This window comes from Scyliorhinus canicula, chromosome 7 (genome assembly GCF_902713615.1).
Source record: "Scyliorhinus canicula chromosome 7, sScyCan1.1, whole genome shotgun sequence".
Classification (NCBI taxonomy): domain Eukaryota; kingdom Metazoa; phylum Chordata; class Chondrichthyes; order Carcharhiniformes; family Scyliorhinidae; genus Scyliorhinus; species Scyliorhinus canicula.
Genome location: NC_052152.1, coordinates 60208612 through 60235914, shown reverse-complemented (window position 1 = coordinate 60235914; position 27303 = coordinate 60208612). Strand labels below are relative to the sequence as shown.

The window sequence follows — 27303 nt, the reverse complement described above, 5'->3', positions numbered from 1 at the left end:
AGTGTGCAAATATGCACTTGCAAGCAGCAATCACTGGTGAGCAGGAAAACTGTTTTGTGGCTGGACGGATTTCCCTGATCTTAATTAATAATTATAGTGAGAAATCTACCAAATAGCATGGACACATGAATATTTCCTGCTCCTTAACCAAGGATAGTAAAGGCGATTAATTGTAATGCCCAACTGCTACTCTGGCTAAGATCAGTTAATTCAGCACTTTAAGGGCAGCATGGTGGCGCAGTGGGTTGGCACTGCTGCCTCACAGCACTGAGGTCTCCGGTTCAATCCCGGCTCTGGGTTACTGTCCGTGTGGAGTTTGCACATTCTCCCCGTGTCTGCGTGGGTTTCACCCCCACAACCCAAAAAGCTAGGTGGATTGGCCACGCTAAATTGCCCCTTAATTGGAAAAAAGGAATTGGGTACTCTAAATTAAAAAAAAACTCAGCACTTTAATCTGGGACCGGGGCAGGTCTATATGGCTCAACTGTTAGCTGGTTAGGTATGCTGACAGATCAGGAAAGCTGCTTTTTTCTAAATTGTGACATTAAGTTTTACTGACAAATGATTCTGGAAACCTCCTCCTAACATTTGACAGATATGAATTAAATGATTTTAACAGAAAAACTATGTTTCAATTTCCTTTCACTAAATTGAATTTTGGAAGCATAACTAAATTTAGTAGCTATCACATAGTTTTCCCTTAAAGATTTTATAATATGTCGACTTCTGAAACAGCTGATAATCTTTATTATTGTCACAAGTATGCTTGCATTAACACTGCAATGAAGTTACTGCGAAAATCCCCTAGTCGCCACACTCCGGCGCCTGTTCGGTTACACAGAGGGAGAATTCTGAATGTCCAATTCATCTAACAAGTACATCTTTCAGGACTTGTGGAAGGAAACCGGAGCACCCGGAGGAAACCCACACAGACATAGGGAGAATGTGCACACTCCGCACAGAGAGTGACCCAAGTAGGAATTGAACCTAGGACCCTGAAGCTGTGAAGCAATGGTACTAACCACTGTGTTACCATGCTGTACCATAATATTGCACATTTTACATCACACAAAGTGGCTTCAACTTCTCATTGATATAATTTGTGTCATATAACTACAATAAGAAGTCAAACATTTGACATTGGATTTAGGACCATCTCCATAAAGTAGCCTCACATTTTTCTGCATCAATTGCACCATATCTTTAATCAACATTTTTCAAAAAACCTTGATTATAAAGTTAAAAGAACTCTGACAAAGTCCTCTGATAACTCTGGTTTGTTTCTTACATTAATTACAACAGGGACTGTTCACAAATCGTAACCATTATGCAGTGTTCCTGATGGAAGTATCTGCCTGTATTTGTTGGGATTAGTGCTAGATTAAGCTTGCTATGTTTCTCACCATGATAATAGCCTGCCAAAACTCATTGCAAAGGCTTATTTATATATGAATAATGGCCACCAAAAAGGCATTGGGGAATGACCAACACACCTAGACATGTAACCTGGCAAATAGTCAATGTTTTTTAAATTTAATGGGATGTGTGTATCGCTGGCAAGAACAGTATTTGTTGCTCATCCCTAACTGGCCTTGCAAAAGTGGTGATAAACTGCCATCTTGAACTGCTGCAGACTGTCAAAAGCAAAAGGAGAAAATTGGCTAAAAGGGATGGAAAAATTACCCAATTTTTCTACTAGACTGCATTTGAGGTTTTAAATGTTTGAAAAGAGTCAACTGTCTCATCTTTTTTTTTTACATTTAGAGTACCCAATTAATTTTTTCCAATTAAGGGGCAATTTAGTGTGGCCAATCCACCTAACCAGCACATTTTGGGATGTGCAGGCGAAACCCACGCAAACACAGGGAGAATATGCAAACTCCACACGGACAGTGACCCAGAGCCGGGATCGAACCTGAGACCTCGGCGCCATGAGACAGCAAATCTAACCACTGCGCCATCGTGCTGCCCTCTCATCTACTCTTTCTAAACATTAAACACTTCACAAGCAAGTGTGAAGAGTTCTGCATATTAATTTAAATATGCATGCAGAGATCCATTTTTGATTTGAGATCGGTGTGATCAGGGAAGTATTATTGAATGCTGTCCGCTGGCTTTGCTTTCACAACTACATCAATTGGTCACTCCCATGGTACAGCGCCCAACTTCATTTCTAACGTGTCCTATTCAGAAGAATATAAAACATGTAATGCGTTTCCTCACTTTGAAGTCCAGTCAAGTGATGTCCAGTCGAAAACAAAAGTTAGTAATATCAATCAGTAATAGGGTCGGGTAATAAATGCTGACCTAACCAGGGCCACCCACACCCACTGTGAAAGAATTTAGAAATAAAATCATTGGGCAGAATTTAAGTTCGAGAAAGGTAGAATATTGTCAGAATTCAACCCTTTCCCAAAATAAATTGAATTATAACTGCAATTTTTCTATTACCTACAGTACTAAATAGGAGGTCTTTAAATAGGAGGTCTTGTGACACAGTGGGTAGCCTTTGAATCACAAGCTCTTGATTCATGTCCTACCCCAGGACCTGATTGTTGAGGAAAGTGTATTCATAACATGGGCAAACAGTTTAATTATCAACCTCTATATTCTTACAAAACCCTCACCAATGACCGGTGGAGTTGGAAAGATTCCTGGTCAGTCAAGTGATGGCAAGTAACTTTGAGCCTCCACCATCACCATCCACTGCTCCTGACCACAACATGCATATAAAAGTGCATGAGCTACAGCAACTCCAACTTATATCACCACAATACAAAATGCAATATTGAAAATCTTTAAGTTTATTGGGATGTTAGCTCAGTGAATAAATTATCATACTTGAGAATTTAGTGAATTGCATTATGTATGCATAATGCCTCTGTTGATTGATTCCCTCATGTGGATTAAAAAGAAAAATCATAGAATTATAGAATCCGTACAGTACAGAAAAAGGCCATTTGGCCCATCGAGTCTGCACCTACCCGTGGAAAGCGCACTACACCTAGGCCCATGCCCTCACCCCAACCCCATAACCCCATCTAACCTTTTGGCAAATAAGAGGCAATTTCTCATGGCCAATCCACCTAACCTGCACACTTTGGACTGTGGAAGGAAACTGCAACCCCCGGAGGAAACCCACGCAGACACGAGGAGAATGTAAAAACTCAACACAGGCATCAGAGATCGGAATTAAACCCAGTTATTAGCGCTGTGAGGAAACTGTGCTACCCACTGTGCCACCGTGCTGCCCCTTATCTTAAAATGATTTTAAAAACAAAAATCTCAAACCATCTAAGATGAACCAAAGTTCATTGAAAATCTTGATATTGGGCTTCTTAATTCTCGTCTGAAACTTTTTAAATTACAACAGAATATTTCAAATTCTGCAACTTTAAACTGAATAACCCCCCCCATGTTAAAACCAGCCTTAGATGTATTGTGTTATAGGTATTTAGTGCAGTGAGGGTTAAAGGCCTGTGTGTGTGTGTGCTGTAGTCATGTTTTAAAATAAATCCTAGTTTGAAAGACAACAAAGCTTTTGGGAGCCAAGGGTGCACATAAAAAGGGGCAGCAAGGTAGCATGGTGGTTAGCATAAATGCTTCACAGCTCCAGGGTCCCAGGTTCGATTCCCGGCTGGGTCACTGTCTGTGTGGAGTCTGCACGTCCTCCCCCTGTGTGCATGGGTTTCCTCCGGGTGCTCCGGTTTCCTCCCACAGTCCAAAGATGTGCGGGTTAGGTGGATTGGCCATGCTAAATTGCCCGTAGTGTCCTAATAAAAAGTAGGGTTAAGGGGGGGTTGTTGGGTTACGGGTATAGGGTGGATACGTGGGTTTGAGTAGGGTGATCATGGCTCGGCACAACATTGAGGGCCGAAGGGCCTGTTCTGTGCTGTACTGTTCTATGTTCTATGTTCTAAAACATTGTAAAAAGCTTGGAATTATGGAATGTTGACTTCATTAAGGGGATTCCCCCTGGAGTTAATTAGATTTCAGCTTGATAAGATAATGCCATTGCTGGATGGAGCTAAGGCATCAGGCATTTTGCAGAAAGCAGTTCAATTGTGAAGCTGTGACCAGAAGGCAAGCAGTTTGACCTCGGTGTAGGTCAGTTAAAAGAGATCAACAGTCTTTAAAGGAGTGCAGACTTGTCTGAGAACTAGGGAAGCTGAAACCAACTAAAACAGCTTCAGAAGAAATACAACCAGAGTTTCCTCATGGTTCTGTCAGGACTTTGGTTGTGGCTTTAAAGCAGATCTTTATTTCTCAGATAACATCTCTGTAAAGCAGGAATTCCTGAGTGCCAATGGTTTAACGATGGCTTCAGAGCTGAGATGTGTAGTTTTTAAATTTAGAGTACCCAATTCATTTTTTCCAATTAAGGGGCAATTTAGCGTGGCCAATTCACCTATCCTGCACATCTTTGGGTTGTGGGATTGAAATCCACGCAAACACGGGGAGAATGTGCAAACTCCACACGGAGAGTGACCCAGAGCCGGGACCGAACAGATTGGTTTGACTTGTTTGAGTGGAATAAAGATAGCAGTTAAGGGTATTGCATTCTCTGTATTGAGTACTATTGTTGAAGGATAATTCTAAGTTATTTTCTGGTGTGATGTTAAAGATATTTTAATACCATGTTAGTAATAATGTTTATTTTAATATACTATATCCCTATTTCTTTGTGTAATCAGTCCTGGAGTGAGGTATCCTACACAGTCTTACAAAATTAAAATTAAATATTGGTGTTTCTGTCCAGTATCCTAGCCACTTTTGGAGTGTGGTCTGGGATCATAATAGTATTTAAAGAGCAGCACGGTGGCGCAGTGGTTAGCATTGCTGTCTGATGGCGCCATGATCCCAGGTTTGCTCCAGGCTCTGGGTCACTATCCATGCGGAGTTAGCACATTATCCGTGTTTGCGTGGGTTTTGCCCCTACGTGCAGGATAGGTGGATTGGCATCGCTAAATTGCCCTTAGTTGAAAAAATGAATTAGAGTACTCTAAATTTATTTAAAAAAAATAATAGTATTTAAAATAATATTGAAAAATATAACGAGTTATATTCCTGAATTCTGTAAAATATGGAACAAATAAGCTTTTCCTGTTTTTTAAAAAATGTTTTTTATTGAGTTTTCATATTTTATATTGAACAAATAACAAATTATTAGAGAGAAAAAAAAAACACGCAAAAATTAACATGTATGTTTACAGGTAAGCATCTTCGTAATAACAGCTGTGGCCGCCCCCTTTAGCCGGCTTACATATTTTACATTCCCCAATATGGCCGAGGCACATGTTTATAGGCATTTATTTACAGTTTGGTTTTGGGCCTTAGCTAGCCATCAAACCCCCATAACGAACCCGTAGCCCCCCCGGCTACCATCCCCCGATTCTCGTCCATTTTCCCCTGATTCTTGGCCACCCGACTATTCTTCCTCTTGTACGTTGGCCACAAACAGGTCCCGGAACAATTGCATGAATGGCTCCCACTTTCTGTGGAAGCCGTCGTCCGACCCTCGGATGGCGAATTTGATTTTCTCCATTTGGAGAGATTCCGAGAGGTCGGACAGCCAGTCTGCAGCTCTGGGCGGTGCTGCTGACCGCCAGCCAAACAGGATTCTACGGCGGGCGATCAGGGAGGCAAAGGCAAGGGCGTCCGCCCTCCTCCCCAGGAATAGATCTGGCTGGTCTGAAACCCCGAAGACCGCCACTATCGGGCATGGCTCCACCCTCACCCCCACCACTTTGGACATAGCCTCGAAGAAGGCTGTCCAGTACTCCACAAGTCTGGGGCAAGACCAGAACATGTGGGCGTGGTTGGCCGGGCCTCTTTGGCACCGTTCACATCTGTCCTCCACCTCCGGGAAGAACCTACTCATACGGTTTCTTGTTAAGTGGGCTCTATGTACCACTTTTAGTTGCGTCAGGCTGAGCCTTGCGCATGTGGAGGTGGAGTTGACCCTATGCAGTGCTTCACTCCAGAGTCCCCACCCTATCTCAATCCCCAGTTCGTCCTCCCATTTCATTCTTGTTGCGTCCAGTACGGTGTCGTCCCTTTCTACCAGTCGGTCATACATGTCGCTACAGTTCCCTTTCTCTAGGATACTTGCGTCCAGTAGGTCTTCCAGTAGTGTCTGTCGTGGCGGTTGTGGGTACGTCCTTGTCTCCTTTCGTAGGAAGTTTTTGAGCTGCAGGTACCGTAGCTCGTTCCCCCCAGCTAGCCGAAATTTCCCTGTCAGTTCGTCCAGTGTTGCGATCCTGTCGTCCATGTATAGGTCCCTGACTGTCAGTGTCCCCCCGTCCTGCCTCCACCTTTTGAAGGTGGCGTCAGTCAGTGCTGGTGTGAACCTATGGTTGTTGCAGATGGGAGCCTTGTGCGACATTTTGGTCAGGCCAAATTGCTGCCGCAGTTGGTTCCAGGATTGGAGGGTGGCTGTCACCACTGGGCTGCTGGAGTGTTTTTTGGGTGGGGATGGGAGTGCTGCCGTGGCGAGGGCCCGGAGGGAGGTCCCCATGCAGGAGGCCTCCTCCACACGCACCCACTCGGCTTCTGGCTCCTGGATCCATCCCCTTACTAGCTTTTCCTGTTTTAAGTTGCTTAAAAACAAATAACCTTTTCAACAACTTAGTCATTGAACATAAAATATTTCTGGTTTAAGATGCTCTCTCCAACAATAATTATGAGTTTGGTTAAAATGGATTATTATAAAGATATAAATCCATGTCAATTTAGCTATTTGCTAGAGGGAAGCACAGTGGTTAGCACTGTTGCCTCACAGCTCCAGGGTTTAATTCCAGTCTTGGGTGACTTAACTGTGTGGAGTTTGCACTTTCTCCTAGTGTCTGCGTGATTTTCCTCCGGGTGCTCCGGCTTCCTTCCACACAGTCCAAAGATTGCAGGTTATGTGGATTGGTCATGCTAAATTGCCCCCTAGTGTCCAAAATGTTAGGTGGGGTTACGGGGATAGAGTAGAAGCATGGGTTTTAGTAGGGTGCCCTTTCCAAGGGCCGATGCAGACTCGATAGGTCAAATGCCCTCCTTCTGCACTATAAATTCTATGATCTAACTTTCATATTGATCAGTAATGAGCATTTATACAATTATGCAAGTTGTAAGTCAAAATATTTCCCTTCAGTCACCACCTACATTCTCTTATGCCATTCCTTCTGCCTCTTCTAAGTCATTTGCAACTGTATTTTCAAACTTCCAACCACCTAGCTTTTGATCCTGCCATTCACCACGACACCACTGCAACTCAACCATTCCTTCAGCTCCCCCTTTGATGTCCTCATTCCAGCAAACCTTTGCAGTCCTGATCATTCCCATGATACAACCTCCATCTTCACTTCTTCAAAGCCAAATGGGCATCCTTCCACCAGCGACCACTCTGTCATTGCAGATCACTGTCCCATCTTTCCTTTCCAAAGACTTGTATTGAAGATCCAGGCCTATATATCCTGCAACTCTCTCTTGGAATCCCTCTGCTCACAGCATCACAACAACCATAACCAAAGTCAGAAACAACAGTCTGAGGGACTGAATATGGGGCTAATATCTCCTTGTCCTCCTTAAACTCTCCACAGATTTGGCACTGGAGACCACACAATTCTTAATTGCTGCTCTCTCATGTTCAAGTCAATTGGATTTTCTTAATTTGGCTTCACTCTTAGCTATAACCAGAGCACTTCTTTCAGTAGCTTATTTTCCTACTCACTTGAGAGTCTGAAAGAACCAATATTCGGTTTCCTCTTTTTCTTCATTTACATTATCCTTTTTTGATATCATACATAAGTACAAAGGCAATTTTGATAAGACATCCAGGCTTAACTCTCTCCACCACCATTCCTGACCCCTTCACTGCATTTGCAGAGTCAGACTGAAAGTCCAACAATCAGTTTTGGTTAAAGGCACTCTTTCTTCAATTTAACAATGGGTGTCAATGTTTAAATCTCCTCCAAAAATTCCATCCCTCTTTTCAACTACCAGGTGTTTAAATACCAGGTGTACTAGGCTGCTCTCAAATTTGGGGTGCACTTTGAACGTCACTCGAGATACCAATCCCATATCCTCTCCTTCGTAAAGACTGCCTCCGGTCTCCAACCCTATCTCAGTCCATCTGTCACCAAAATGCTCGTATGTTACTTTTTACTCGAATGTTCTGATGGCTCACATCCCATTCACTATTCTTTGTAAACATCTGTCTATTAAAAAATTGACTGTCCATATCCTATCTCAAACCAAGTCTCACTCCCCCATCAACCCTATTTGTATTGAGCTACATTAACTCCCGATGCCACAAGGTCTCACATTTTAAATTCCTCTCCTTGTGTTTAATTCCCTCTGTAATCCTGTAACCTCTTACAGTATGAACCATCCCCGCACCACCCCATATTCTGTTCCTTCGGCTCTTCTCTGTATCCAATCCCACCTCACCAACAGCTGAGCCTTCAGTTGCCAGGGTTCCATGTTCTGGAATTCCCTCAAAACCCCTCTCTCCAGTTTCTCTCCTCCACTAATTCACTCTTGAATATCCACCTCTGGCTAAATTATTTTGTTCAACCCATCTAATATCTCTCATGTGGCTCAACATCCATTTCCCCGACACCTCTATAAGTCTTGGGAGGCCTTTCTACCTAAAGATAACCTTGTGCACCCTCTATTGCAGTGAGGAAGAACCTAAAATTAGCTCAGGGTTGTAAGTATTAAATTACCTACTCAGGAACCTCAAGTCCATGTGGCGTTTTTACTGCAGGTTAAAAACCCCCACCATAAATCAGGCCAGAACATTCTTGAATCCAATCTGTATTTATTCTATCACCACACAGGGAGGTTTAGCACTGGAGAAGAAGCTAGGACTTCACAAAAATATACTTGATTAGGTTAAACACAGCACTAAATCATTGTGACCATATAAAAGAGCGTGTTAATCGTTCACATTCACCAGGCTCGAGTTCACCTTTGGATGTCTTATCAGCATCGCCCCATGATGGCCTACTATGTGCTTTAGGATTGAAATGGTTAAATAATTAGAAGCAAGACCCACCTTCATCCCACCTCCTGAACATGGTGAATCGATTACTTTAAAACTCTCGGGTCTTCCTCTGTCAATTCCTGACTCTTCCAACCTGCAAAAGAAGATGTCGAGGATTTACAGTAAATGCCATTAACAAGCAAGTTCGTGCAAAATATTGAATTGCGCGTGATAAAACAAATTTGACGCGTTTATGTAAAAATAAAAAAAGACTACAACTTGGTATGCAGTTGCAGCCTTTTTTTTGCTACACATTTATTTCAAAATATTTACTGTGATTACATCGATGGATATGTATTACTGGGAAACAGTTCTCCAAATTAGCCAGTACCGGGGGGGGGGGGGGGGGCGGAATAAATGGAGCTCGCACTCACTTGGTGTTGGGCTTGTCGCGATCCTCCTTGCTGCCGATATGTTCTGCGGACACCGAACGAAAATCGCCATACATTTCCTTCCAAACCTGTTTCTCTTTGGTTTTCGCCATGTGTCCTCACAGAGCAGTCTCTTAATAAACGTCCATGAGCTTTCCTTACGCGATTGAAAGACCTTTTTGTTTCATTCTCTTAAAAAAAACTTAAAAAGGAGGGGACAAAACCCCACAGGAAGATGTATCGAAACTGATCGAGCCCTCACGGCAGCAGTAGCATGATGATAAGGAGGAGGAGGAAGAGGAGGAGGAGGTTGCTCCTCGGCTTTGACTACTCCGGAGAGATAAAAATCGAGGTCGGATGGGATGTTTTGTAGTGCTATTTCTATCCAAGGACTAGAGAGGAGACGCTGCTCCGAACAACAAATCTTCCAACAACTTCGACCGCTTCTTTCTGTTTGCCTGCCGAGAAACACACGGTACAAATATTTTCTCACCGGGCTGCTCCAGTGAGGGAAGAAAGCAGGTTCCAGCCTCCCCGCTGTCAGTATTTGTCAAAAATAAATTCAGTTCGTTTCTTTAAATTTAAAACACGGACAAATCGCAGCAGTCTTGACTGTTTGAAATACAGGGAGGATTTCGTGCCTTCGCCTCCGTGTTGTCAACCACTTTCTGTCTCTCTCTGCCTGTCCGGCTTGTGGTTGGTTCCAGTCAGTCAGTGAGGGTTTCCCCCTTGCCCTCCTCGGCGGGGAACAGCTGCTGCAGTCGGGTATTCCGATTCCTTCTCTCGTTTCGACTCTTTTTAAAAAAAAATAAAAGTTGTGCCTGATTCTTAAAAAGAACACGCAAGCAAAAAGAAGGCGATAAAAGCCACGCAGTGAAATGAGCAGGCGAATTGCCGCGAGTGGCAGGCAGTGTGACAGCGCTCCTGCTGCTGCTGCCGCCTTGCCGGCTGGTGGGGCTGGCCCCTGCTTCCTCGGCCACTCGGCTCGGCTCGGCTCGGTCCGGGAAGTTTGGCTGGACTGAGCCAGGCGGGCCTGACGTCAATCGGCAGCAAGCTCGGAGTAAGACTGGGCGGCCCGGGGATTCTCCTCCGTGCTAATTATCTGTGAGTGTATCCCGCGCCGGAATGTGTTTGTTTATTTATTTATTCATTCATTCATTCCGTCGTTGACAAATGATCACAGAGGTTCTTCCACTTGCTCATCACCCCCCCCCCCCCCCCCCCCCCAATATCAGCGGTTTCCAAGTCAATCTCGCCGCTCGGCAGCGACCGAACACGATTAGAATAATCGACCTGGTGGTAACGAAACGCGGGAAGCTCACTTCTGGTTGGTGGCCTCCGGTGCCAATCAGATCAACCAGATAAACCTTTCTGTCCCGCCTACAGGGACTTTTCCTTTATTTTCTATTGGTCTATACATCCTGTCAATCATGACTCGGTTCCGGTCGCGGTGCCCGGGCGGCCGCATATCACGTGCCTCTCAAAGGCACTGTGGGCCCCGCCCCTTGATTGCCGCATCCAGAAGGCAGTGCGGTGGGAAGATGGCGTCCGGGGCTATGGGTCCGAGCGGCGGTGCCGGCCTTTCCCAGCTGTTCCTCATCAGCGCGGTCCTGACAACTGGTAAGAATTATGCGGATCCACCTGTCTAATCAAATCCTCCTTTCCTGCTGCGGCAGTGCCCGCTCTGATCAGCTTTTCATTAAAGATTGGTTATTTTCAATCGGCAGATTAAAAGGTCGGGTTTAATTATGGCAGTCGGATGATCCAAGGGAAGATATTTATATTAAAAACTCTCGTAGACTTAATTTAAAATCGACTGTTCAAGGTTGGTTTATATTTTGTTGGTTTTGTGCACAACGTTCGTTTCTTCCATTCCATCGAAAATACGGTCGCTCTCGAAGATGAAAGATCATGTGATTTTCGGTTCCTCTGACTCACTGCATAAAATCTTCGATTTCTCCTTAAAGTAAAGACGCTTTAATTGAAACAGAAAGAGCAACTTTTCAGTTCTCTGTTTACAAGTGTCTGCTTAGCATAACTAATAGTTCATGTTGAATACATTAAGAGATAATGGCTCCATATTTTATGTACTATTCGAAGAGTTGCAAGTTTCCCTACAGTATATATTTCTTGGCAATACAAAATCAAATTAGCTTTTTACATGTCAGCCTACAGCAGTACTTGGATAACAGGTTTTGCTGACATGAGGCAGAAAACATTTGTTAAGCAATGATTATCACTGACAAACAGTGGAAACACATTGTCTTTGACAGTCAATGGTGCCATTGTTACTAAGTTCTCCATGAACATGCCAGAAGTTGCCACTGACCAGGATCATAAATGAAGCAGTCATATTGCTAACATGGCTACAAGAACAAGACAGTGGATTTGCACCATATGACATTCCTCCTGACCCCCTTGGAGCCACTGTACTATTTAACAAGGCTAATGTCAGGAGTGCAATTGAATACTCATCAGATACTTGGATAGGTGCAGCTGTAGCAACATTTAGGAAGCTATCACTATCTGGGTCAAAGCAGGGAGCAATTGACTTTGTTGCCAATGGACTTGATATCTACCATTGGCATATGATGGCTGTGATAATACAGGATGCGCTGCAGTAAATCGGCTTATTTTGATAGCATCTCTGTGTTGTGATTTCTATTAACTAGAAGTATGAATTGTAAGGTGACATCAACCCCATCACCTCTAAGTTGCCTACCGTCTTGATTTAGGCATATATCATCATTTAACCTCATAATTGCTGAGTCAAATCTTTCAGCTCTGCCTAACACCATTGTGGGAGCATTGTCAGCATAAGATTCAAAAAGGCCCACCACCACAGTCTTGACTAAGGATGAGCAATAAATGTGACCATACAAGAATCTACTTCATCCCAATTTGGTTGTTGCATTTGCTCATGTTGAAACCATGACTACACTTAAAAGTAAGTAATTGAGACTCAAGTGGTTTGGGACATGAAAATACTGAAACTTAGATTGCTACTGCAGTTTATTTAAATTTTCATCTCCTTCATAACCTGCATTACTGATTTAAACCTATGCTTTCCTGCTGGGAATGTTGAATATTTAAGGTAATAATCCATCTTCTAAGAGTCGCCTTGCTGGTTTTTGTTTTCTTTTTGCATCTTTGACAATTCAGTGAAATATTGCAAGCTTAAAATACTCTAAATCAGATCTGATTTACTTATTACCTGCTGAAGTACAAAACTGCTCTAATGAGTAGCAAGGTAGCTATAATTCTTTCTGTTTAAAGAAAAGCTTGATTGGTTTGGGTAAGGTTTGGAAGAACTATTTATTGTCTTGAGTATTTATGGTTTCAATAAAAAAAACTTTTAAGTGAATATTTGTACATTTAAAATTGTTTTTGTGTGCTGTCAGATAATCTAGATTTTTACATTCATGTTCTAGTACACAAAAAATGCAGGACTAAAATATTTTGGGTAAGAGAAAATAGCCTTGTTGTAAGGAAAGTAAATCTGGTTCTTGGCAGAAGAATCAAAAGGCATCTTTATGACCTATCCCAACTTTGGAATCTAGTTACAGGCAGTTGAGACACTTTTCGGCTCATTGTTTGTGGTGAAATCAAATCTAGTCAGTGTGAACTAAGTAAGCTTGAGTGCAGAGTTGTTGAATTCAAAAATTCCATGCAGGGTACCAACACAGTCCTAGAAATCCACAAGTATTCCTGGATTATTATCAGTCTTTTTTTTTAAATAATTTTTATTCAGATTTTCACAAAATATCAATAACAGAAAATATTAACAAAAAATATTAACAACTATGAAAACATTACACATTATGCCCCTTTTCAAACAGCTTTCTCAACTTGTCCTGACACCTTTTAAACACGTGTATTCACCCATCCAAATGTCTGTTCTTGTACCTCCTATAAAATTGTGTAATTTAGTTTCTGTTGCTCTTTCCAATCTGCTTACCAGAATTAATCACTTGACCCTTTTATCTCCATTAAATTTTATCTGCAATGTGCCTGCCCATTTCACCTCTGCAGTCTGTTACCATCCTCAATGCTTGCAATATTTCTGAGGTGCAAACTTTAAAATTATGCCCTCTATACCCAAGTCCAGTTGATGAACATTCGGTGAAAAGAACAATGGTCCTAGGGCAGCAAGGTGGCTCAGTGGTTAGCACTGCAGTCTCACGGCACCGAGGTCTCGGGTTCGATCCCAGCTCTGGGTCACTGTCCGTGTGGAGTTTGCACATTCTCCCTGTGTTTGCGTGGGTTTTGCCCCAACACAATGTGCAAGGTAGGTGGACTGAACATGCTAAATTGCCCCTTAATTGGAAAAAAATGAATTGGGTACTCTAAATTAAAAAAAAAAAGAACAATGGTCCTAAATCCCAATTTGGGTGGAGGTGCCATTGCGCACTTCCCACCAGCCTGAAAAAAACAACCACTCTGCACAATTCACCCCTTTCATCCCAGCCAATTTTTAAATTTTGCAGTCACTGCCTCTTTAATCCCACAGGCTTCAATTTTGCTAACCTATCTATTGAGTGGTACTATAAGTGGCATTAAATTTGTGCCAGATTAAATATTTAGGCTGACTAGCTTCTAGATGCCTGGACTGTTTCCCCTTTTTAAGTAAGGATGCAGCATTTGCAATCCTCTTGCTCCCTGGCTGCTCTTGCATACCCAGGGAAGATTTGAACGGTTATCTTTGCAATTTTCACCCATACTTTCCTGACCAACCATGATGCATTACATCTGGACTGAGTGATTTTGAGCACAGTCAGTACCTGTCCTTTCACTATTTTTAAATGACCAAATTTCTCTACTGCTGCCTCATTTAACATTGACTGTACCCTGTTTTGTAGTGAAGATAGGTGCAAGATATCCATTTGGCACCTCAGCCATGTTCTTTGCCTTACACATGAAGATATCCTTTTTGGTTTCTAACTAGCCGTACCTTTTCTTTTGACTTCCTTTTCCCTAAAATACTTTTTAATTCCCTCTTATGTCACCTGCTAATGTGTTCTCATGCTCTATCTTTGCCTTTTTTTATGTTCTTTCCATACTTTTGGATTTTTACCGTTATTCTCTACTGATTTATAATTACCTGCCATTTATTAAACACCACCTTTTTTCTGTTTTCTTTCCAGTGCTATAGGCTCGAACTATCTCCTTTTTGGAGGCTTTCTGTTGCTTATTTACTGTTGGCCTATTTTTCTTTCCTTTTCTATAACTACTTCAAACCTACTATTGTGATTACTGCTTACCTTGTACTCTTGACAGAAGCATGCGTCACCTCTTCACAGAATTTGTACAGTGCAGAAGGAGGCCGTTCAGCCCATCGAGTCTGCACTGGTTGTCTGAAAGAGCATTAATTCTCCCTAATCCCACTCACCTGCCTTATTCTCATAATCTTGCACATTCTTCCTTATCAGACAGCAATTCAGTTCACTTTGGAGAACCTCGATTGAACCTGCCTCCACCACCCTCTTGGGAAGTTTGTTCCAGACTTCCACCCTCTGGGTGAAAACATTTTTCCTCGCATCACTCCTAAACCTTTGCTCATTATTTTGAATCTATCTGGCCTTCATAGCGAGAGGATTTGAGTATAGGAGTTGGGATGCCTTGCTACAGTTATACAGGGCCTTGGTGAGGCCATATAGATAGAATATAGAACAGTACAGCACAGAACAGGCCCTTCGGCCCTCGATGTTGTGCCGAGCAATGATCACCCTACTCAAACCCACGTATCCACCCTATACCCGTAACCCAACACACACCCCCCCCCCCCCCCCCCCCTCCCCTTCAATGCAGAAAGAGTCCATTCAGCCCATTGAGTCTGCACCGACCCTCTAAAAGAGCACACTACCTAGGTCTTCTCTCCGGCCCTATCCCCGTAACCCCACCTAACCGTATCCCTGGAATCATTCTTGTGAATCTCCTCTGTACTCTCTTCAATGCTTATTGAACTGGCAAGATGAAGGAAAGAATAGCCATATGTATTGTGCAATTAATAATGTAACTGAAACTTGGCAGTGTCAAATGTAAAATTTTAACACTGCTATGTTTAGTTATTTTTACTGTTATAACTTTTCATCTTGTGAAGGGGTGGCACAGTGGACACAGCTGCCTTACGGTGCTGAGGACCCAGGTTTGATCCTGGCCCCAGGTCACATCCGTGTGAAATTTGCACGTTCTCCCCGTGTCTGCGTGGATCTCGCCTGCACAACCCAAGAAGATGTGCAGGGTAGGCGGATTGGTCATGCTAAATTGCCCTTAATTGGAAAATAATAATTGGGTACTCTAAATTTATTTTAAAAAGCTTTTCATCTTGTGTTAAAATATATTAATTCACGCTGGTGTTCTGATCCAGTGGTGCCTTTTGGTGCTTTCAGTATTTTTTTTTCATGTGCAAGGTGAAAGAAGAGTACCAGCAGATGAAAGCCATAAAGAAATTATAGCTGAGACTTGTTTGATCCTGACTTGCTATCTGCACACTTCACAAAAACAAGGAACAAGATCTGGCTTGCTTTTCATCCTCCCTAGCTCAAGGCAGTAATGTCAGCTATGGTTCCTCGGTTCTTATCCAGATTGAGATCAGACCTCTGCGATGCTAGGAATTGAAATTGCAGCGTTCTGATCAATATTGAACTTTCTTCATCAATAGCTTTGTTGGTAAAAGCATGGTTCATGCTAAAGTTATATAGAATCGTAGAAAATATACAACACTTAGTTGACTACATAGCCTAATCCTACCATACTTTAGATGCCACATTACGCATCATCTTTGTCAAACATTTATTGTTCATATTGTTTAATTTGTACGCTTTTGGGATTATTTAGTATGCCTTTTGTAAAAAAGAACCGACTTCAGAACTTTCATGGAACTCATTAAATTATTTCTCTGGTCTCTTTCTCCACTTCCTCCCAGCCTTCCTAATAAATCCAATTAGTTATGCTTGTACTGGAAGGTCATTTATGATTCATGATTAGTTGAATATTGCCCATTTTGTTTACCTAAATATTTAATAACGATTCCACATGGCCAAGTATCTTAAGTGTCTCCTACTTTGAGATTCTTCTCGTCCATTTTGATTCAACACAGAGTTAACATTCCAGTACAGAACATAATAATTTGCACAGAATTGTTTGTATTAATGTAATGCTGTGCAAAATGTATACTTGTAATTTACAAGTCGACAGCTGATGTTGTGCTTATTATAGAACTATCTGTAAAAAAACAAAAATCAATGGAAAAAAATCAATGTTACAAAAATTGATATACTAACAACCTATATCCATTTTAAAGGGGTCCTCGGTGACCGATTCAGCATATTGAGGGCCTCGCCATCTGTTCATTTCCGAGATGCAGGACCTTTGCCTGGGGGCCGCATTCCAGATGTTGTATCTTTGTCAATGGGCTTTTCGGTTGAGGAAGTAAGTAACATTGTATTTTTTTATTGTACATTGATGCAGCGATGATTTATCTATATAGAGATGTTGTATTGGAAAACTCCGGGATACGTTTGTGAACGACTTTTTAATTCTTTAACTGTGAACCTTATGTAGGCGAGTGTGTCATATTCTGCGAAATATGCTTTGTAGCTTCATCTGCAGTAACTTATTTGCCCAAACTTTATAGTAGAAATACTACACTTGCTGAGTAAATAGGATAACAATTTCCAGAAACTGCACAAAGACAGTTAAACGCAGAAATCAGAAAGTTGCTGTCTTTTTTCTATTCCCTGAATTTTGCTATAATGGTATCCTGCCAAGAGGCTCTGCATTCAAGTGTATGGAGGGATATGCAGTTACAGTATTTGGATGATAAATACCCAATAAATATGCCAGAGAAATTTGGGGCCATTCAATGCAAGTGAACATTTAAGGTATGATGAGCCAAATGGTCTGTCTAGCACTGACCATGATGTTTTGCAAGTGTGGAGTCTCAGTTATTTGGATTTTAATTGTTGGAAGTTCTAAACCAAATATTGCTTTTAATTTGTTTCTCTCATCTCCAAAACCCAGCTTACGTTCCCCCTCTTTATTTTCCTTTTTTAAATATGATTTGGCATTCCAATGGCAACCCAAAGATGTGCAGGTTAGGTGTATTGGCCATGCTAAATTGCCCCTTAATTGGGGGGGGGGGGGGGAATTGGGTACTCTAAATTTATTTTTTTTAAACGATTCCAGCTTCTCCAGTAACCAGGAGAATAGAGATTAAACATAGGATCCTATATAATCCTGAGCAAGATTTCAAAAAATAGACGTTACTCATAAAATTTGTTAACGTACCTGATGTAATAGTTCAAATTTGACATTACATAAAATGCAATACAGTTTATGGCACTCTTGAGGTGCTTCACTATTCTTACAATTGGATCCTGAATAAGATCTATTAACTCAGCACGCCCGGGCAACACAGTGGCACAGTGGACTAGCATTGCTGCCTCACGGCGCCGAGGTCCCAGGTTCGATCCCGGCTCTGGGTCACTGTCTGTGTGGAGTTTGCACATTCTCCCCGTGTTTGTGTGGGTTTCAGCCCCACAACCCAAAAGTTGTGCAGGGTAGATGGATTGGCCATCCTAAATTGCCCCTTAATTGGAAAAAATGAATTGGGTACTCTAAATTTATGAAAAAAAACAACTCCCCACACCTCGGGTATAGAGTTGTGATATTCAATAGCTGAACATCTCAACACCAACCAGGTGTGACATGTTAACAATAAGGGAAGCCTGAGCTGTACTTGTCAAAGCACAAAGTACGTAGTACCTGTTTACAATATAATCACACCCATATAGGTTTGGACTGAGCCAGATCATGATTTTGCAACTATATAAATATTATGATAACCATACTGCAGATTCTTAACGCTGCTAAAGAGCTCCTAAAATTGAGCATGTAGACATGATGGATACAATTATATTATAATATAATCCTTATTGTCATAAGTAGGCTTACATTAACATTGCAATGAAGTTACTGTGAAAAGCCCCTACTCACCACATTCTGCCGCCTGCTTGGGTACACCGAGGGAGAATTCAGAATGTCCAATTCACTCCAGTCCTCCATAATGCTGAACTCCCTCCTCAGTCAAAAATCGACCGCCACTAAGCCACACCCCCGACTTAGGGGGTTCCAAGTCCCTCCATAATAACAAGATCAGTCTTCGGTAGGGCAGCACGGTGGCACAGTGGTTAGCATTGCTGCCTATGGTGCTGAGGACCCGGTTCAAATCCCGGCCCCAATTCACCATCTGTGTGGAGTTTGCACATTCTCCCCGTGTCTGCGTGGGTTTCACCCCCACAACCCAAAGAAGTGCAGGGTAGGTGGCTATCCCACACTAAATTGCTCCTGAGTTGGAAAATAATAACTGGATAGTGTAAATGTTTTAAAAGATCCCTCTCCGGGCTACCAGGGAAGCAAAAGGCAAGACAGTGGCCTCTCGCGCTCCATAGACACCCAGGTCTTCTGACAAATCAGAAATTGCCACCTCTGGACTCGGAACCACCCTTACCTTACCTACCTCCAACGTGATGTCAGCAAACCCCTGCCAAAATCCCCCAACCTTCGGACATGATTCGCAGGCCCACCCGCACATCGCCCACACCTATCCTCAATCCCTTCAGAAAAATCTACTCATCCAGGCCACAGCCATATGTGCTTTGTGGACCATTGTATCAGGCTAAGAACATAAGAACTAGGAGCAGGAGTAGGCCATCTGGCCCCTCGAGCCTGCTCCGCCATTCAATTAGATCATGGCTGATCTTTTGTGGACTCAGCTCCACTTTCCGGCCCGAACACCATAACCCTTAATCCCTTTATTCTTCAAAAAACTATCTATCTTTACCTTTAAAAACATGTAATGAAGGAGCCTCAACTGCTTCACTGGGCAAGGAATTCCATAGATTCACAACCCTTTGGGTGAAGAAGTTCCTCCTAAACTCAGTCCTAAATCTACTTCCCCTTATTTTGAGGCTATGCCCCCTAGTTCTGCTGTCACCCGCCAGTGGAAACAATCTGCCCGCATCTATCCTATCTATTCCCTTCATAATTTTAAATGTTTCTATAAGATCCCCCCTCATCCTTCTAAATTCCAACGAGTACAGTCCCAGTCTACTCAACCTCTCCTCATAATCCAACCCCTTCAGCTCTGGGTTAACCTAGTGAATCTCCTCTGCACACCCTCCAGCGCCAGTACGTCCTTTCTCAAGTAAGGAGACCAAAACTGAACACAATACTCCAGGTGTGGCCGCACTAACACCTTATACAATTGCAACATAACCTCCCTAGTCTTAAACTCCATCCCTCTAGCAATGAAGGACAAAATTCCATTTGCCTTCTTAATCACCTGTTGCACTTGTAAACCAACCTTCTGTGACTCATGCACTAGCACACCCAAGTCTCTCTGAACAGCGGCATGCTTTAATATTTTATCGTTTAAATAATAATCCCATTTGCTGTTATTCCTACCAAAATGGATAACCTCACATTTGTCAACATTGTATTCCATCTGCCAGACCCTAGCCCATTCACTTAACCTATCCAAATCCCTCTGCAGACTTCCAGTATCCTCTGCACTTTTCGCTTTACCACTCATCTTAGTGTCATCTGCAAACTTGGACACATTGCCCTTGGTCCCCAACTCCAAATCATCAATGTAAATTGTGAACAATTGTGGGCCCAACACGGATCCCTGAGGGACACCACTAGCTACTGATTGCCAACCAGAGAAACACCCATTTATCCCAACTCTTTGCTTTCTATTAATTAACCAATCCTCTATCCATGCTACTACTTTACCCTTAATGCCATGCATCTTTATCTTATGCAGCAACCTTTTGTGTGGCACCTTGTCAAAGGCTTTCTGGAAATCCAGGTATACCACATCCATCGGCTCCCCGTTATCTACTGCACTGGTAATGTCCTCAAAAAATTCCACTAAATTAGTTAGGCATGACCTGCCTTTAACGAACCCATGCTGCGTCTGCCCAATGGGACAATTTCTATCCAGATGCCTCGCAATTTCTTCCTTGATGATAGATTCCAGTATCTTCCCTATTACCGAAGTTAAACTCACTGGCCTATAATTTCCTGCTTTCTGCCTACCTCCTTTTTTAAACAGTGGCGTCACGTTTGCTAATTTCCAATCCACCGGGACCCCAGAGTCTAGTGAATTTCGGTAAATTATCACTAGTGCATCTGAAATTTCCCTAGCCATCTCTTTTAGCACTCTGGGATGCATTCCATCAGGGCCAGGAGACTTGTCTACCTTTAGCCCCATTAGCTTGCCCATCACTCCCTCCTTAGTGATAACAATCCTCTCAAGGTCCTCATCTGTCATAGCCTCATTTCTATCAGTCGCTGGCATGTTATTTGTGTCTTCCACTGTGAAGACCGACCCAAAAAACCTGTTCAGTTCCTCAGCCATTTCCTCATCTCCCATTATTAAAACTCCCTTCTCATCCTCTAAAGGACCAATATTTACCTTAGCCACTCTTTTTTGTCTTATATATTTGTAAAAACTTTTACTGTCTGTTTTTATATTCTGAGCAAGTTTACTCTCATACTCTATCTTACTCTTCTTTATAGCTTTTTTAGTAGCTTTCTGTTGCCCCCTAAAGATTTCCCAGTCCTCTAATTTCCCAGCAATCTTTGCCACTTTATATGCTTTTTCCTTCAATTTGATACTCTCCCTTATTTCCTTAGATATCCACGGTCGATTTTCCCTCTTTCTTCCGTCCTTCCTTTTTGTTGGTATAAACCTTTGCTGAGCACTGTGAAAAATCGCTTGGAAGGTTCTCCACTGTTCCTCAACTGTTCCACCATAAAGTCTTAGCTCCCAGTCTACCTTAGCTAGTTCTTCTCTCATCCCCTTGTAATCTCCTTTGTTTAAACACAAAACACTAGTATTTGATTTTACTTTCTCACCCTCCATCTGTATTTTAAATTCCACCATATTGTGATCGCTCCTTCCGAGAGGATCCCTAACTATGAGATCATGAATCAATCCTGTCTCATTACACAGGACAAGATCTAGGACCGCTTGTTCCCTCGTAGGTTCCATTACATACTGTTCTAGGAAACTATCGCGGATACATTCTATAAACTCCTCCTCACGGTTGCCTTGACCGACCTGGTTAAACCAATCGACATGTAGATTAAAATCCCCCATGATAACTGCTGTACCATTTCTACATGCATCAGTTATTTCTTTGTTTATTGCCTGCCCCACCATCTCGTTACTATTTGGTGGCCGATAGACTACTCCTATCAGTGACTTTTTCGCCTTACTATTCCTGATTTCCACCCAAATGGATTCAACCTTATCCTCCATAGCACCGATGTCATCCCTTACTATTGCCCGGATGTCATCCTTAAATAACAGAGCAACACCACCTCCCTTACCATCCACTCTGTCCTTCCGAATAGTTTGATACCCTCGGATATTTAACTCCCAGTCGTGACCATCCTTTAACCATGTTTCAGTAATGGCCACTAAATCATAGTCATTTACGATGATTTGTGCCACCAACTCATTTACTTTATTCCGAATACTACGAGCATTCAGGTAAAGTACACTTATGTTGGTTTTTTTACCTCTGTTTTGAATCTTAACATCTCCAGTTTTATTCCTTTTGTTATTACTGGGCCTATTCACTGTGCTCCCCTCAGTCACTGTACCTTGTACTGTCGCCCTTATGGATTTCTGACTATGTCTTCTCTGCCATGCACTTTTCCCCTTACTTCCTTTTGTTTCTGTCCCTGTTTTACTACCTTCCAACTTCCAGCATTGGTTCCCATCCCCTTGCCACATTAGTTTAAACCCTCCCCAACAGCTCTAGAAAACACCCCCCCTAGGACATCGGTTCCAGTCCTGCCCAAGTGCAGACCGTCCGGTTTGTACTGATCCCACCTCCCCCAGAAGCGGTCCCAATGCCCCAGGAATTTGAATCCCTCCCTCTTGCACCATCTCTCGAGCCACGCATTCATCCTATCTATCCTGACATTCCTACTCTGACTATCTCGTGGCACTGGTAGCAATCCTGAGATTACTACCTTTTGAGGTCCTACTTTTTAGTTTAACTCCTAACTCCCTAAATTCCGCTTGTAGGACCTCATCCCGTTTTTTACCTATATCGTTGGTGCCTATGTGCACCACGACAGCTGGCTGTTCACCCTCCTCCCCCCCCAGAATGTCCTGCAGCCGCTCCGAGACATCCTTGACCCTTGCACCAGGGAGGCAACATACCATCCTGGAGTCTCGATTGCGTCCACAGAACCGCCTGTCTATTCCCCTTACGATCGAGTCCCCTATTACTATAGCCCTGCCATTTTTCTTCCTGCCCTGCTGTGCAGCAGAGCCAGCCACGGTGCCATGAACCTGGCTGCTGCTGCCTTCCCCTGGTGAGCCATCTCCCTCAACAGTATCCAAAGCGGTATATCTGTTTTGCAGGGAGATGACCGCAGGGGACACCTGCACTGCCTTCCTACTCTTGCTCTTTCTTTTGGTCACCCATTTTCTATCTCCCTCAGTAACCTTCACCTGCGGTGTGACCAACTCGCTAAACGTGCTATCCACGACCTCCTCAGCATCGCGGATGGTCCAAAGTGAGTCCATCCGAAGCTCCAGAGCCGTCAAGCGGTCTAACAAGAGCTGCAACTGAACACACTTCTTGCACGTGAAGGAGCCAGGGACAGTGGACGTGTCCCTGAGCTCCCACATCGCACACGAGGAGCATGACACGGGTCTGGGATCTCCTGCCATGTCTTAAACCCTTGGTAAACTTAAACAACTAGAATTTCAAAATAAAAATAAATAAATTAGACAATGAAAAGAAAAAGAGAGACTACTGACCAGTCACTTACCAGGGTTAAAAAGCACCTCCTCACACTCTGCACCGAATTACCTCACTGCACCAAATTACCAAGTTTAAATCTCCCACTCTGTATGAGTCTCACTCGGGATGTGTCTCCAGGAAAAGCCTGGCACACGACGAGGACGCATTGAATTGCCTCAGAGCACCCTCCCATAACCTAACATCGTGTATTTCAGGACTTGTGAGAAGAAATCGGAGCACCCACAAGAAACCCACGGAAACATGGGGAGAATGTGCAGACTCCGCACAGGCAGTGACCCAAGCCAGGTATCGAACCTGAGACCCTGGTGCTGTGAAGCAACAGCGATAACCACTGTGCCACCCAATTTAAAGTAACGACTGACCATCACTTTTTTCGTCGCCCAGTAGTAACTTAAAGTTCGGGAGAGCCAGTCCACCCCCAATCCCCTGTGACCCCTCTCCAGCAGCACCTTCTTCACTCGCGGGGCTTTACCTGCCCACACAAACCCCGAGATCACCGTGTTCACTTTACTGAAAAACTCCTTGGGAATGAAGATTGGGAGGCTTTGAAATACAAACAAGAACCTCTGGGATGACTGTCATCTTCAGCCTGAACCCTCCCTACCAATGACAACAGGAGCGCATCCCACTTCCTAAAGTCCCCCTTCGTCTGCTCTACCAACTGAGCCAGATTCATCTTGCGCAGCTGCTCCCACTCCCGTGCAGCCTGAATGCCCAAATATCGAAAGCTCCCCTAGTCTCTTCCCCTGTCGTCTCATCTGGATTGGAAAGACCTCACTCTTTCCCCCATGTTCCATTTATACCCCGAAAACCCGCCAAATTCCTCTAAGGTCCCCATAATTGTCTACCCCCCCCCCCCCCCCCCCCCCCCCAAAAAACCACCCAACGGGTCCGAAATATTCAATAACCAATCGTCCGCGTAAAGTGAGACCCTTTGCTCCACCCCTCACACTACCCCCTGCCAGTCCCTCAACGTTCTCAGCGCCATCGCCAACGGCTCTACAGCCAGGGCAAAGAGCAGTGGGGAGAGCGGACATCCCTGCCTCGTTCCCCGGTGCAGCCTAAAATAATCCAAGCTCACCTGGTCGTCCGCACACTTGCCACCAGTGCCTGGTACAGCAACCAGACCAAATCCATAAAACCCTGCCCAAACCCAAACCGCCCCAGGACCTCCCACAAATAGTCCCACTCCACCCGATCAAAGGTCTTCTCCGCGTCCATGGCGACCACCACCTCCACCTCTCCTCCGGGAGGGATCATTATGACATTTAGCAACCTCCTGATATTAGCCGCCAGATGCTGCCCTTCACGAACCACATCTGGTCTTCCCCTATCACCAAAGGCATACAGTCCTCCATTCTCGAGGCCAAGATCTTGGCCAATAACTTGGCATCCGCACTTAACAGTGAGTGAGGGCAGCACGGTGGCCTAGTGGTTAGCACAACCGCCTCACGGCGCTGAGGTCCCAGGTTCGATCCCGGTTCTGGGTCACTGTCTGTGTGGAGTTTGCACATTCTCCCCGTGTCTGCGTGGGTTTCGCCCCCACAACCCAAAAATGTGCAGAGTAGGTGGATTGGCCACTCTAAATTGCCCCTTAATAGAAAAAATAATTGGGTAATCTAAATTTATTTTTAAAAAAAAACAGTGAGTGAGATCGGCCTATACGACCTACACTACTCCAGATCCTCTCCTCCTAACATATTTATACTTCAACTCCTCGCCCTCCACAGCTGCCCAACCCTTTTCCCTGTGGGTAATAACCCGCAGTCCATCTGCAGCTTCTGCTGCTCCTTCAGCAGCCAAGCCTCGGGGGACCTCTGAGTACCTCCTGTCTGCCTGCAGGATCTCCTCCACTAGCCTTTCCATCTCCACCCGCTCTGCCTTCTCCCTGTGTGACTGTATCAAGATAAACTCCCCTCTCACTACTACTTTCAATGCTTCCCGCAACATGGCTGCTGAAACCTCCCCTGTGTCGTATAGCTCCACATACCCCCGATTGGCCACCCTCACCCGCTCATAAATCTCCTCATCTCACAAAAGCATCACATCTAGTTTCCATTGCGGGCACTGACCCCCTCCCTTATTCACCCGCAACTCCAGCCAACACGGAGCATGATCCAACGCCACTATCGCTGAATACTCCATGTCGACCACCCCCGCCAACAACGTCCTATTCAGGACAAAAAAGTTGATTCGGGAGCACACCCTGTGCACATGCGAGAAGAATGGAAATTACTTCACCCTCGGTCTCCCAAACCTCCATGAATCCACACCTCCCAACCTCCCATATGCTCCATAAACCCTCTCGGCTCCTGTGCAAACTTAACAACACCCACCAACACAAAGAAAAGAGCAACTCACCATCTCCCACCAAAATAACCCAAACAAACCCAAAGGAACAGAAAGAGAACATCTCCAAAATTTAGTGTCCTCCACCTCCTGTCCCAGACAAATTCCATCGCCTCCTCGGGTGCCCCCTTACAACCTCCGACCCTTATAGGTCACCCACAGGCACGCAGGGTGCAGCTTGCCAAATTGCACCCCCTTCTTAAAGAGGGCCACTTTCACTTTTTGTTGAAGACCGCTCTCTTGGCCAACTCCACATCTAGGTCCTGGTATGCACGCAGCTCGTTACCCTTCTGGGTGCAGTGCCTCATCTGCCTGGCCCACCTCGGGATCCGCTGTTTGTCCAGGGACCGGTGCGGGCGCACCACCATTGCCCTCTGGGCTCGTTCCCCTGCAGCTTTCTCATCAGCGCCCTGTGAGCCCAGTCCACTTCTGGCATATCTCGTAGCACTTGTGGCTTCCACACCATCAGGCAGGCCACCGATATGCAGGTTCTGCCTTCTAGATCTGTTCTCCTGCTCCTCAACCTTTGCTCTTAACGACTTGCGCAGGTGCCCCAGGAGCCCCACCTCCAATGCCACCACCTCTCAGTATTTACCCTGTCAAGTCCACTCGGAAGCTTATGTTTCAATAAGATAATCTCTCATTCTTCTCCACTCAAATGTGTATAGGCCCAACCCGCTCAGCCTTTCCTTATAAAACAACCCTTCATAAAGGGATCAGGCTAGTGAACCTTCTCTGAACTGCATCCAGTGCAAATATACCGGCCGAGATTCTCTGAAACCCCTGCCAAGTGTTGATGCTGGCGTCAAAACCGGCGCGAGCGTCGCCGGTGTCAACGGGCCTCCGGGCCCAGGCATGCACCCCTTCCTAGGGAGCTAGGATGGCGCCGGAGTGCTGTGCATTTGAAAGCCAGTGCGGGTCCGCGCATGCGCGCCATGGCCGGCCCAAGTCCGTGATTGCGCGTGGGTTTCTGCCTCTGCACCAGCCCCCGGGCAATATTCGGGGCCCGGCACAGAGGAACATAAGCCCCCTCCCCCCTGGAATTAGCCCGCCTGCCGATTGTGGGCCTGGTCACCGGGGAGCCGCCGCCAGAACTCTTTAAGGTCCTGCTGGGTGGGATCATACGTAACCTACGCCGGTGGGCACTTGGCCCGTCGAGAGCTGAGAATTGCTGGGGATGGGCTGCTTTGAACGGCCCTTGACTGGCATGGCGGCGACCGCGCAGGCACGTTTGGCACGGATTCTCTGGTCGCCGGAGAATTAGTGGCCCTGGGGCGTGGCGTGATTCTCGCGCCCCTCTGACGATTCTCCGACCTGGCACGGGATCAGAATCCCGGCCATCGTTTCTTGACTAAGGCAACCAAAACTGTACAAAGTACTCCATCTGTCTTCTCACTACTGCCCTGTACAGCTGTAGCAAGATCTACCGTACCTACTTTTATACTTCACCCCCTTGCAATAAAACCCCACGATTTATTTGCTTTCCTAATACTTGCTGTACCTGCATTTTCATGTACAAGGATACCCTGGTCCATCTTTGGTCCAGCATGCTGCAGTCTCTCTCCATTTAAATCATATTTTTTTAAATCTTCCTACTAAAGTGGACAACCTCACATTTTCTAACATTATACTCCATCTGCCAAATGTTTGCCCACTCACTTAACCACTTTCCATCCCTTTGCAGACCCAGCGT

The 27303-nt window shown here is 44.4% G+C and overlaps 2 protein-coding genes across 6 annotated transcripts in view; one reads left to right on the top strand and one right to left on the bottom strand.

Moving 5' to 3' along the window:
• Window positions 1–10506, bottom strand: part of bcor (BCL6 corepressor) — a 381173-nt gene extending 370667 nt beyond the window's left edge. For 2 of the 4 annotated variants that reach the window (XM_038802121.1, XM_038802123.1), the window contains exons 1-2: window positions 9409–10503; window positions 9047–9128 (exon numbers count right to left, since the gene is read on the bottom strand). In XM_038802121.1, the coding sequence (XP_038658049.1) occupies window positions 9047–9128; window positions 9409–9518 (192 nt within the window). In that variant the 5' untranslated portion in view covers window positions 9519–10503. Of the gene's footprint in view, window positions 1–9046; window positions 9129–9408 lie in introns of all 4 variants that reach the window. The other 2 variants (XM_038802129.1, XM_038802122.1) reach the window with 2 other exon arrangements.
• Window positions 10507–10820: 314 nt separating this feature from the next.
• Window positions 10821–27303, top strand: part of atp6ap2 (ATPase H+ transporting accessory protein 2) — a 52950-nt gene continuing 36467 nt past the window's right edge. Inside the window, exons 1-2 of one of the 2 annotated variants that reach the window (XM_038802130.1) lie at window positions 10821–11025; window positions 16709–16836. In XM_038802130.1, the coding sequence (XP_038658058.1) occupies window positions 10836–11025; window positions 16709–16836 (318 nt within the window). In that variant the 5' untranslated portion in view covers window positions 10821–10835. The remainder of the gene's footprint in view (window positions 11026–16708; window positions 16837–27303) is intronic. The other variant, XM_038802131.1, reaches the window with a different exon arrangement.